Genomic DNA, 12,932 nt, shown 5'->3' on the forward strand with positions numbered 1-12,932 from the left:
GGATGAGCTGGTGCACCCTCAGCCTCCGGTACTTTAAATGGGCGTCTCCACGTCCCCCTTTCCTGGAGGCGCGCCCTTTACATGCACTGTCTTTCTCCAGGGCCCCGCCCCCTGCTTCCCCGCCAGCCTGTCGGGATTGGCCAGCCTTCCGCCCAACCGCGTGACGTAAAGCGCTCTAGGGGCCTTCGCCCCCGCCCACTCCCCTCGGGTTACGTAACCTGGGCGCCCCCGTCCGGACCCCGCCCCTGGACCAATGGGAGCCCGCAGAGCCCGCAGCGGCGGCCAATCGCGCGGTCAGGGGGCGGGGCCTCGTCACGTGGCTGCGGGGGGCGCGGCGCCTGGGACCCGCTGCACGCGGCGGGCCTCGGGACTTCACGCCCGCGGGGCTGGGCGAGCGCGGCATTGGGGCCCGCGCGCGGCCACCCAGACGGCGGCGGGTGAGTGCTGGGGTCCGGCCGCAGGTTGTCCCGAGCCTGCCCTCCAGGCTGGGACCGCGGTCCGGCAGCACCGCCCGCGAACTTGGGGTCCCCGAAACTTTGTACGTGAAGCTGCCCGCCCGCGCCTCACCGGGTCCCCTTTCTGGCGCGCGCCGGCTCTGCAGGGCTGCGGCGGGCAAGTGGTGAACCCGCGTCAGGCTTTGCGGCCGCCGGGGCCGAGGGTCCCCTCCGGGGCTCCCAGCCGGCGAGCCACAGCCCGGGCTCCCGCGTCCAGTGGCCCGTTTCGCTTAACATTGGTTACTTTTCTCCCACCCCCCCACCCCCAGGCTGGACCTCCCGTGAGCGGAGACCCCCACGATTGTGTGGAAACACTGGAGAGAACCGCCTCCCGATGACCCGAGATCAGTAATCGCCGATTTGTGTTGGCTGATCGTTTTCCCTATAGCAAGGGCGCATGGACCAGAGTGAGAAGTAAATTTCTGTCGCTGGTTACAAACTAGGAAAGAAGCAGGCAACAGGCTAAGACTGCCGCGAAGATCTAAGAATGTCCAGCAGTCAATCTCCTGACTCCGGGGGGACTGAACCGGATGACCTTGCAGGACCCCAGGCCAGCGGCACCCAACCCCCTGATGACCTTGCAGGACCCCCTGATGACCTTGCAGGACCCGGGGCCAGCGGCACCCAACCCCCTGATGACCTTGCAGGACCCTGGGCCAGCCGCCCCCGCCCCCAGGCTCCCGGGAAAGACTCTGATGAAAGGTGGAGCCAGAAATACCAGCTGCCGAGCAAATACCTGGAGAGCAGCCACAGGTGATACTTACAACCTGGTTGGTTTGTTTTTCCTGTTGTAAAAGGGACTGGAGGGTGTGTAGGTCTTTTTGTTTTGTTTGTAAGCAAGCCTAGGAGCAAGTTTAGGGCGGGAACTCGGGGAACCTGGAATGAAATGCTCTGGGAAGCAAGTAAATTACCAAAAAGTAGATGAGGAGGGGTTCAGGAATTTAGCTGAGTGGAGGCTGGGTGGGAGGGGAGTGGGGAATGTGTGGCCGCGGTTCCCAGGCTCCTTGGCTGGCATTCCCCCACCTGTAAGACAGATAAACCGGTGAACTCAGACTTGCTCCACGCTAAGCGCTTAGAAAGTTGCTTGGCACGTAACGGGCTGTTCAATAAAAGTTTGGCTGTTGCTGAAATGGAAAGCATGAGTTTGTTTTGATCTTACAGCGAACAGCAAGACCGGAGCAGAGTTTCTGAAGAACTGATCATGGTTGTCCAAGAAATGAAAAAATACTTCCCATCGGGGAGACACCATAAACCGAGCACCCTGGATGCCCTCAACTATGCCCTCCGCTGTGTGCACAGCGTACAAGGTAAACGAGCCGGAGAGAGCGCCGTCTCAGGGACGCCCTTGCTCAGGGACGGCAGCCAGGCCCGAGGAGCTGTCAGTGTGGTTGTCAGTGTGGTCACAGAAGCGTTTTCAGATTTTTATGGTGTTTTAGGGAGGATGAGCGAGACCATGAGGGTCTTAGTCCTTCATTCTGGGAGACCCCGATTTGTGTAATAGCGGGGTGCGGTGTTGTGCGTGTCTCTCGCAGGAGAGTCGAGTTTAGCACAAGCACATTTTGAAGGAGTGTCGCCTCCTGTGGATATTAAGGGGAAAATACATTTGGCTAAATACCCGTTTCACACTTTCCCTGCCTCACACATACTTTTAAAATGCACTCCTGACAGTACCAGGAGTTTACCAAATTACGAAGGCCCAATTATAAACACTTTTTCCTTTTGATCTCTGACTTTTCTTCTCACGGGATTTTGTAAAGTACAGGATCTCTAGCCCAACCTCAGGGGCTTTGTATGTGGCGAGGGCCTCCGAGGGCCGGAGTAACGCTTCTGTCGTGGTAACGCTCTGTGTGTGCATTTGGAATGTTGGGGTTCAGTTCCCCCTTTATTTTTTTATTTATTTTTTATTTTTTATATATTTTATTGATTTTTTACAGAGAGGAAGGGGGAGAGATAGAGAGCCAGAAACATCGATGAGAGAGAAACATCGATTAGCTGCCTCCTGCACACCCCCCACTGGGGATGTGCCCGCAACCCAGGTACATGCCCTTGACCGGGATCGAACCCGGGACCCTTCAGTCCGAAGGCCGACGCCCTGTCCACTGAGCCAAACCGGTTTCGGCCAGTCCCCCCTTTAGGACCTTCAGTGTTCTGTTCCTTGCGAACTAGAACATGCAAGATTCCTAAAACTCAAGATCTTAAGTTTGCACAGCGATAGGTATTTCAGGTGAAAGAAGAAAGTGACCTGGTGTCGAGGAAAACACGGAGGTGCCCTCTTGAGAAACGCCAGCTTTGCTAGTCAGAAACGTGGCTTCCTGGAGCTGCTGTTTTCACTGGACTACCTGTTTATTTTCCTGTTTCTTAGCAAGCAGTGAGTTTTTCCAGATTCTCAGTCCCAACGGAGCGCCTCAAGCAGATGTGGCCATGTACAGTCTTGAGGAGCTGGCCGCCATGGCTGCAGAGCACACTTCCAAGAACACAGTAAGAATCCGTGCATTTTGCCATCTCCTCCTGGGGGATTTTCCTAACAGCCTGATCTAGACACAGATTTTAAAAAACAATAACCAAGAGTCGCAGTAACCACAGTTGGAGGTAAACAGGAGGAGAAAACTGCCCGAGAGGCCCCGTGTCGCTGCCGGGAGCAGGTCCCTCGTGGGGAGCAGGTCCGCGGGCAGGAAGCAGTGCAGGCGCACTTGGCTTTGCCTCGGTCCTGAGGCGCCTCTGTCTCCTTAGCATCCCCCAGTTCTCTCCAAGACAAAGATAACACTGCAGAGTAGTGTCCCGCGTCGTATTCTAATCTCCGAATTGTTAATTTCTATTTATATCATTCTTAGTTCCAATACCTACTCCTTCAAGTTGTAACAACTGGATTTCACAGGTGAGTCAAGATGATGCTGTCATTTCTTAAAAAATGTTGGAAGAGACATGTAGTAGATCCCTTTTGAATCTCTGTCGACAGAATAATGTCACCTCGTGTTTTGTTGATATGCTGGAGGCTACTTACCTTTATGTTTAGATCTCAACACAATTGCAACGAAAAGGTTTTCTAATATCGGGACCTGAGCTATCCCTAATGTCACCGTAGTGCTTCCATTACTGACTGGTGTGCTCATAGCACATAGTAGGTGCTGGTGAGATTTAAGAAAAGGAAGTGTAAGAACACATTTCCCCTTGCAGGTCTTTAAAACCAAGCGAGGGAGGAAACCGTAGGCCAGGCCAGCAGCAGCCGCAGCAGTGGGTGGCTAAGCTAAGTTCTATGCATGTCTGTTGTCACACATTCGAGAAGCAGTTCTTGGGTAAGGAGGCTGGTTAAAGACCACACCTTGGAGGTGACTCTTGAGCTTGGTCTGAAGCCTGGACTGTGCTTTGGTGAAGAGGAGACAGCCTCCAGGTGTCGGCACCGTGTGCACAGGAGGAGGAGGAGGGCTCGAAGTCGGCGTAGACGCAGTGGAGGGGTGCTTCGTCCTGTAGAGCGAGCTGCCGTGTTTCTTGGCCCAGAAATCAAACCTTCAGAAGGCTTTGCGGTGACGGTTAAAAGTACATGTGGAGAGCTCTGTTGCCTCTGCAGGAAGTGTGTGTCCTGAGCTATTGATGACGGTAGAAATCTAGGAGAATTACCTTTTGCGGGGCATGGCTAGCAAGTATCTCAATATTTGCATTTATTTTCCATGCTTTTCACAGGACACCTTCGTGGCCGTGTTCTCATTGGTGTCTGGGAGGGTGGTGCACATCTCCGAGCAGGCGCCTTCCATCCTGAACTGTCGGAGAGAGTCCTTGGCGTCCTCTCACTTCGCGGAGCTGCTTGCCCCTCAAGATGTGAGGGTGTTCTACACGCACACGGCCCACGCTCAGCTTCCCGTCTGGAGCAGCTGGACCCGAAGAGGTAACGGGCCGTCTGTACATGCCCCCCCGCCTCCTAGAGGTCGTCTCGTTCCTGCCCCAGAGGCGGCGCAGAAACCCACGCGTCATTCAGAACAGGCAGACGGAGCGGCTTTTCTTACTTCCTTATTTTAAAAAGCAGCGTGTGATGACAAAACACTTTAAATGCTCCTAAAAACATAGAGATTCAGTAAATTTGCTTTCATGTAGTCCAGTTGATTTCATAGAGTGTAAATCATAACACAGCGTGATCGCCACAGCCTGCACAGCAGGTTAGTTGCTATCAAGGCTCTGCTTCTGTGAAGGGAATGGAATTAAATGTTCTTCCTCTTATATTGACTTCATTATGTGTGAGCTCTGCTTTGGAGATAAGCTTCTGAGGGTTAGCTTTCTTCTCCCGCTTTTCTGGTCCGTACAAGGTCAGGAATCTCATTACTTGTTCTTCTGACCTGGGCGGCCTGTTTGCCATTTATTGTGACATCGGTCCTGTGTGGTCTCTAAGTGACCCGTCATTGCTGCTTTTCGTCTCCCTCCCACCTCGCGCTTTGTGAAGGGTCCCCTACAGAGCTCGCTAGAGATGGTCCTTCTCTGTGATTTCACTTCTTGTTGTAGAAAAGCACATGAACAGAACTGGCCGCTACCCCCGTCAGCGCGCGGCCGTGGTGTCGGCACGCTCGCTGCTGTGAAGCGTCTCCGAGCCTCTCCTGCGGGTGGAGCTCGTGTCCTCCTGGTTTTTAACCCAGTGCTGGGCCCAGTGCAGTCTCGCTGGCTTCTCTCCCGGCCCAGGCCGTGGCCCATCTTCAATGCACAATCTGTGTGAGCTGTAGAACACACACCTGTCGTCCCGGCTTCCTCCTGGCTCCCTCTCCTGTGGCCGTCACGCAACAGCACTGATTTCCTTCCTCTTCTGTCCTGAACGCATGTGTTCGGCCTTTCGTTGTTTATAGTGTTTCTCTGCGTTTATTAGTCACTTATTCCTCCCGTAAACATTTACCCACGATCACTGTGGGCCGGGCCTCATCCCAGGTGCTGCAGTCGAGGCGGGAGCAGAGCAGCCGGGCAGTGTCTGCTGCTCGCCCGCTCGCTCGCGTTGTCTGTGTGCGCCTTCCTCTTCACCTGTGGGGTCTCCGTCTTCTCTCTCCAACCTTTTCCTCCTTGCTGACTGCTTATTGCTATGGGTTTCCCCTCCTTGTAACAGCAGAATGTGGCCTGAAATTGTCTTGTAAACTAACCCCTCGCTTCCTCCGCTGAGAGGACCTCTGCCTGGTGTGCTCCCCGCCTTGCACTTCTGCCCGCAGACCTCGAGCCCTGCCTTCCGAGCGCAGCTGTCGAGTCCCAGCTCGTGGGGCTGTGCGCGCTCCTCGCACCTGTCCCTCCCTTTGAGCTCATGGGACATGACGAGCCGTGGGAAGCCACCCGCCGCTGCTGTCAGCGCTCGGCCTGCGGTAGAGCCTGGTTCAGCTTCCCCTTGTGGTCGTGCCGAGGAGCCGACCACGGTTTCTTTAAATGCACCCAGAAAGGAGAAGTGGCACCCACGGCCGAGGGCCCACTGTGCCCACCTGGTCGGCTCTGTGTCACGAGGCCCCCAGGGCGGGGGCTGCGCAGGGCCTGCCGTCACGGAGAAGCCTGCATGGAGCTCAGGGTCTCTCTGTGCGGAGAATCTCACGCTGGGACCTGGTGTGCGTGTGACACAGTTCTGTCCCTGATGAACCTGGAGGCCGCCTGGCTTCTCGGTGTGCAGTGGCTTCTGACCGGCCCAGGCCAGGGCCGCCATAGGGGTCCCCGCGAGTGGGCGGGAAAGCTGGGAGCTTTGCACACCACACAGCATCAGGGTCGTCGTAGTTGCCGTTCTGTTGACGGGGACTGTGTGCCGGGGCTGTTCTTCCTGTCTTAGGGGATTTAATCTTCACAAGAACCTTGGGAGGCCTGGGCAGCCTCCGCGTCCCCGCTGACAGGTGAGGTAGCTGTTTGCTGGGGTCGGCCGAGCGGCAGATGTCAGGATGGGGTTAGCTGTGCACGAGACTTACGGGAGGGGCCCCGCCCAGTGCGGGGCTGTGCCTGTGGGAGGAGGCTGGGAGGAGCCGTCCTGGGCCCCCCACAGCCGAGAGCAGCTGGCGTGGCCAGGCAGCCACGGGGAGGCCCAGGCTGCAGGCGTGCATGGAGGAGGCTGGGAGGAGCCGTCCTGGACCCCCCACAGCTCAGAGCAGCTGGCGTGGCCAGGCAGCCACTGGGAGGGCCAGGCCGCAGGCGCGCATGGAGGAGGCTGCCTCCCTGGAGTGGCCAGCCTCGGGCCCCGCTGTGCACAGGCGGCGGCTGGGAGCGGCCTGTGCCCCTGCAGCCAGGAGCCGGCCCCTTGCTCAGCCACCACAGTCACAGCACAGAGCACGTGGCTCACCGAGGTCACCGCCAGTACCTGCGGAGCCCGAGGTCACCGTGGCCACGAGCCCAGAGCCCTGCTCTTGCCCACGGCCCCGCCCCCTGCCGGGCTGTCACTCACCGGGGAGCCGTGAGCAAACAAGAGCGTGTGACAGTGGCGCCAGGCGGTGAAATCATCTCGGAACTTGGAGCGTGTTTGATCCTTGCCCACCGTCACCCTCCGGGAGCTCGTCTGCACCTCAGCAGTGTCTGCGTTGAGACGGCAGCGTAATCTCACGTCACGAACTCAGCTGACGGTCGGGTTCTCTCTCGGGGGTCCCCCAGACGCCCTGTGAGCACGGTCTTTTGCCGTCGGACTCTGGGCTCAGACTCAGTTGCCTGCAGGCTGGCAGTCTGACCACTGGCCTGGCTTGGACACGGGAGTCGTCTTCCTCACGGGCATTGTCCTGGTCACCGCAGCCCGTGTTCCGGTGCCTCCTGCGACCCTTCCCCGGGAAGTGAGAAGACCTGGGCCTCGGTCAGGGCTCGGTTCTTAGAATTCCCGTTGCCTGTGCTCCTTCGGTGCACGAACCTTCTCCTTGTTCCTAAACTCAGGACTTTCCCTCCAGTGAACACATGCCCAGAAGACACATTCAGGGAGTTCCGACCAGAGGAAACAGTCAGCAAACCCCTGGGAGAGGCCAGCCCCTCCGCTGGCCGGAGTTAGCACAGTTACTGGTAAACATTTCTGAGTGACCACGTCACAGATCGATGAAGTCCGTGCAAAAATCCGCGCAGTTGATGCGCACCATGGCCGCGAGGAGTGAGCGGTGTGGTAGCGACACTGCCAGGGGGTCCCATCCGCACGTTCGTTTGCCAACACACGAGTCCAAAGCAATCACGTCCCTGAACCCAGGAACACAACTTTGGGGAATGTGTCCAAGGAAGGGGAGTGGGGAAGGAGGATTGTGTATCTGTGTCCAGGCTATCGCAGTGGAGCGGGTGTTACCACACACGGTGGTGTAAAGGGCTATCGCTCTGGCGTGGAAGGGCTGAGTTCGCAGTGATGGGAATACAGCGGGGCCGGTGGGAGGAGGAAGGGGAGACTGAGCCGGACGCGCACGGCCTCCCCTGGGGCTCCTGTTGGGAACCCCGGATGGCAGGGGAGGCCCGTCTTCACCAGCGTCTCCGTCTTAAAGACAGTGTCTTGGTGCCATGAGGACAGCTGCTCTGCGGTCACCCTGTGGGTGCGTGACGGTCTGTCTTTGTCTCCGCAGCGTCGCAGTACGAACTGGCTCCCGTGAAGTCCTTTTTCTGCAGGATCCGGTGAGTGAGGGCTGCGGGGCCACACGGCTGCGCTCCGGTTGGACTTGGCTCTCACTTTGGTCCTTTTATGTTTGCCAGGCCTGTGTGGAAACCAAAGCTAAGACTTGGTTCTTGCCACAGGAGGTTGTCTTTTGATTGAGGGAAGAAACCCCCTCCTGGGAAAAGCAGATGAAGATGCACCAGGAGGAGAGAGGGGCAGGTCACGGTTACCCTGGGGGCGTAAGAACCCCTGGTGGTTCAGGACACTTGATTTTCTTTTTCTTTTTTTTAATTGACTTCAGAGAGGAAGGGAGAGGGAGAGAGAGATAAAAACATCCATGATGAGAGAGAATCATTGATCGCCTGCCTCCTGCACGCCCCACACTGGGGATCGAGCCCACAACCCGGGCCTGTGCCCCGACCGGGAATTGAACCGTGACCTCCTGGTTCATAGTTCCATGCTCAACCACTGAGCCACGCCGGCGGGGCCAGTACACTTTCAAATGACCACTGCTTGGGCTCTTTTGTTCTGTTTGTTTTTTGTTGTTTCATCATATTTAAAATTAATTTTTGACATTTTGAATAACTTGAAAGCAAGCAAGATAGGTATATTTATGACAAGGATTTATAAGGTCCAGAGATACTAAACTAGAGGGAAATAGACCAACATTGTAATCCTTGATTTCTCATAGGAATTTTAGTGAATTTATTTTCCTCTAAGTTTACCGACATGTTACTGTTACATCGTGTTACTGTTACTTTCACAATAAAATGTGGCTGACGAGGCACTGGCACCTGAGTCTGGCTGGCGCTCCGGGAGGAACCCAGGCTGGAGACGGCTGTCGGGCCGTCCGTGCGTGGCTGGCACGGAGAGCCCTCGCCCCCAGCGGGCGCAGGAAGTCCGGCTGGAGTTTTCAGTGGGGAGGTCGGGGAGAGGCATGGAGTGCCTGGTGCCGATCCCACACTCGAGGGATCCGACCAGCTCCACCAAACCTGCGCGTGCAGAGCGAAAGGCTAGACTTGCCCTTGGGTGCTGACATTTTAAACAAACGTTTTTCTTCTTCGGAAAACAAATACATTTACATGTTTTAGATGGGGCTGTGTCTCTTAGAAATGGCAGGGAAGTGTTTCCCAGCCGTTTCACTGGCTCAGCCATTCCTTCTCGTGCAGCGGAGGCGGTAGACGAGGGCAGCGTTACACCCCGTTCCGGATGATTCCCTATTTGATTCACGTGCGGCCACAGTCGGAGCTGGAGCCGGAGCCCTGCTGCCTCGCGCTGGCCGAGAAGATGCACTCTGGCTACGAAGGTGAGTTGGGGGGGAGGGGGGCTGCTGTCGGTGGGGTCCCGGGGATGCCCGTTCGCTGCCGCAGGGACAGGCAGCGCGCCGGCCGGCGTGGCCTGCACTCTGCTCACTGCGCCGGTTTACTGCCCTGGACGTCTGTGCGGTGCCCCCTCCACGGACCGCAGGCCGAGGCCCAGCAGGGACTTGCCGCAGGCGGCCCTCTCCTCCTCTGCTGCTGCCAGTCGGCGGCCCTGTGGGCTGTCTTGCGTGAAATAGGACATGGACATGGGTGCACAGTGCGGTCACAGGAATGGCTTTGTGCTTTTAAAGTGTTTGAAACCCCTGGTTTCTCCTGTGTGTAAATGTCAGCTCTTTAGTGGCTTATGTGTCCTGATGGCAGAGCTACAGGCTGATGTTCCGTGTGAGTCAGAAGCAGCTCCCGCACAGTCAGTCCTGCTGACCGTCCTGTGCTGAGAACTCGCACAGAAGGAGAGCCACAGGGCTTCTGGGGAAGTGACGTTGGGGGCACAATGCTCAAAGACTTAACCACACGTTAGAAATAAGACAGAAGCCTATGAGAATGATAACAATGGTTAAGACACGAAATTGGTGCAGCCACTATGCAAAACAGTATGGCGCTTCCTCGAAAAATTGAAAATAGAACGGCCATATAACTCAGCAACTCCCCTTCTGGGTGTATATCTGAAGAAATTCAAAACATTAATTTGAAAAGATAATATGCATCCCCGTGTTCATTGCAGTATTGTTTATAACAGCCAACATATGGAAGCACCCTAAGTGCCCTTGAACAAATGATTGTATAAAGAAGATGTATATATATATCTGCTATATACATAAAAGCCTGATACTGGTAGGCGAATTGTCCCTTCAGGAGTTCGACCAGGAGTTCAATTGCTCGCTATGACATGTGCTGACCACCAGGGGGGCGGCTCGGAACGAAGGAAGGCCCCAGCCGGCAGCCAGGGAAGGAAGGCCCCAATCGGCCCTGATTGCCGGCCAGGCCTAGGGACCCTGTCTGTGCACAGATTTCGTGCACCGGGCCTCTAGTAATGGAATATTACTCAGCCACAAAAAGGAATGAAATTTACACAAGATGGATGGACCTAGAGGGTACTGTGCTGTGAGATAAAGACAGATACCATGTGATTTTACTGATAGGCGAAATCTGAAGGATCATATGGACAAACAAATCACAGATACAGACTCACAGGTACAGAGGACAAATACAGGGTTACAGATGGAAGGGAGTTGAGGAAAGTGGGTGGAGAGGTGAAGGGATTAAGAAGCACCGATGGGCGGTTACAAAATACAAAGTATGTAAAGTATAGCTTGGAGAATATAGTAAAACATGTTCTAGAATTGTTGGGGCAATCACTTCATAAATTATAATTGTCTAACCACTGTGCTGTATACCTGGAACTAATATGAAGTAATACTGAATGTCAGCTGTAATTGAAAATAAAAATGTTTAAATGTGGAAAGAAAAGGAATCCACCAACAGTACATACAGCGCATGGGGCTCCTCACCGTGGGAAGCCCCAGTTTGCTGGTGGGCGGGGCCACGGGGGTGATTGTGAGGGTGGAGGAGGGTTGTCTGAAGTTCTGACGTCAGACTGACAGGCGTGTCCCGTAACACTAGTGCGTGGAGAAAGCGGTGGGTGTGTGAGGTGTGTGCACGTTTTGTGCAGTCCCAAGTGACTCCATTCAGTTAGATGTTTCCTGCATTCACCTCCTGTTTTTTTGCAGATGAAATCATGCATAAGCAAATGCAGAGTTAGCATTATGCTCAAATGGTTCCCTAATGTGTTAGCCACTACGTTTCAAAGCAGCCTTGGCTGACCTGACCGTACCGGCTTTATTACACAGATTTACACGCCCCTGTCCTCTGGGCTGTCCAGTCCTGTGTGCTGAGCTGCTTGCTCCTGCACCCTAAGGTGCTCCAGCTTGACCAGTAGATGATCTGCAATGAGCAGGCTGGTCCGTGCACACAGACTTCCTCTGTCTAAAGTTAACTTTGGTAGGCATGGCATTTGACCTGATTAAAATGTAGGTGATGCCCTGGCCGGTGTGGCTCAGCTGGTGGGAGCGTTGTCCCGCGCACCGAAAGGTGGCAGGTTCGATTCCCAGTCGGAGCACATGCCCAGGGTTCGGGTTTGTTCCACAGTCGGGGTGCACAGGGGAGGCACCTGATCAGTGTGTCTCTCCCCATTGATGTTGCCCTCTCCCCTCCCCCTCTCCCCTCCCCTCCCTCTCTCCCTTCCTCTAAAATCAATTTAAAAATTATTTTTAAAAGAGAGAAAAAAATGTAAGTAATGATGAAAATCATTGCCATCTGATGTCGCTCTGGCTGCTCCGAGGCCAGGCCGAACGTGAGATTTCACCGTTTCCCATGAAGTGGATGATTAACTAGATGCTTGTTCCCTAGCTCCTCGGATCCCCGTGGACAAAAGAATTTTCACCACAACACACACTCCAGGCTGTGTTTTCCTTGAAATAGATGACCGGTAAGTGCTTCTTTAAGCCTAAGAGAGACTTGTTTCTGGGAATAAATACAAATTTGAAAAGGTTTACGTATGCTCACATGCTCCTACATTACATATATGATATCTCTCCATTATCTGTTTGATATTTGTTAAATTGAAATTATTTTTTTGTCTAAATCAAGCATGTCAAACTTGCGGACATGCTTGGTCTAAATGTTTAACGTAAACACCTTGCCTGCGACACTTCTCACGTTTACAAGTTATGTTTGATTCCCCGGCTGCTCTAGGTGAGTCAGCTGTTACTGTTCCGTTTACACTGGAGGACGGTGAAGCTGGGGCCAGTGTGCCAGGGGCGTGTGTGGGATGTAATCACAGGGCGGCCCCGGCCCCGCGCCTCTTCCAGGGCCATTTCCACGGCACAGCTGCTTCCCGCCGGCTCATGACTTCCTTTTTTAAGGGGGCTGGGGAGAGAAAAGAACAGATTTTTTTGTGTGTATGAAACTAAATTTACTTATTTTGAACTTAGGTCGTCCTTCCTACTTCTTTAAATGTTAAAATAATCCTTTTTATTGAAAGAGCAGTGATAATGAATAGTAGTTGCTTATTGTTGTTTTTTAAGATCTTTATTTGAAAAAATGATGGAACATTGTTACCCCCTGATTAGGGTCTTCCATTTCCCCCAGTTTATTTTAAATTTTTTTCTTATTCATGAAATCTCAAAACCTGGATAGCAAGCCTCATACCTCATGGAGGTGTGAAGCAAAAGTGTCAAAAACTTGGCATGGTTACGATACGTGATGTTGATTTTTAAAAATCTTAACATCTGAAAATGGGTTTATTTCCTTACAGTTACCCTGAGGTAAGTAGTAATTGGTGAGACACTTGGTGCAATATAATCTGTAGAAAGCAGGATAATTTAACCAGGATATTTGGAAAACAGCTGAATGTTATTGCCTTAGACAGTGTTTGCGAACTTGTGCACAGCGAACGTGTGTGTGGAGCCGGGTCTTTCCCAGTTGCCCTGAGCCTCGGGCCTGAGCCGTTTCCGGGAGCCTTGGCCCGCATCATAGGATGACCTTTTGCGTCGTTTTGTGTGATTGTCATCATACTGTACA

At 54.1% G+C, this 12,932-nt stretch overlaps 1 protein-coding gene across 5 annotated transcripts in view; it reads left to right on the top strand.

Moving 5' to 3' along the window:
• The first annotated feature begins 362 nt into the window (after nucleotides 1-362).
• PER3 (period circadian regulator 3) overlaps nucleotides 363-12,932 on the top strand; it is a 54,528-nt gene continuing 41,958 nt past the window's right edge. For all 5 annotated transcript variants that reach the window (XR_011470180.1, XR_011470181.1, XM_070404001.1 and 2 more), the window contains exons 1-8: nucleotides 363-437; nucleotides 764-1,247; nucleotides 1,656-1,801; nucleotides 2,857-2,972; nucleotides 4,173-4,374; nucleotides 8,003-8,051; nucleotides 9,201-9,337; nucleotides 11,760-11,838. Coding sequence is in view for 3 of the 5 variants with exons in the window: in XM_070404001.1 (XP_070260102.1) it covers nucleotides 982-1,247; nucleotides 1,656-1,801; nucleotides 2,857-2,972; nucleotides 4,173-4,374; nucleotides 8,003-8,051; nucleotides 9,201-9,337; nucleotides 11,760-11,838 (995 nt within the window). In the remaining 2 variants the exon portion in view is untranslated. The remainder of the gene's footprint in view (nucleotides 438-763; nucleotides 1,248-1,655; nucleotides 1,802-2,856; nucleotides 2,973-4,172; nucleotides 4,375-8,002; nucleotides 8,052-9,200; nucleotides 9,338-11,759; nucleotides 11,839-12,932) is intronic.

The sequence above is a fragment of the Myotis yumanensis genome, unplaced genomic scaffold (assembly GCF_028538775.1).
Source record: "Myotis yumanensis isolate MYYU_CA2020_CCGP unplaced genomic scaffold, mMyoYum1.0.hap1 SCAF_2, whole genome shotgun sequence".
Lineage (NCBI taxonomy): Eukaryota > Metazoa > Chordata > Mammalia > Chiroptera > Vespertilionidae > Myotis > Myotis yumanensis.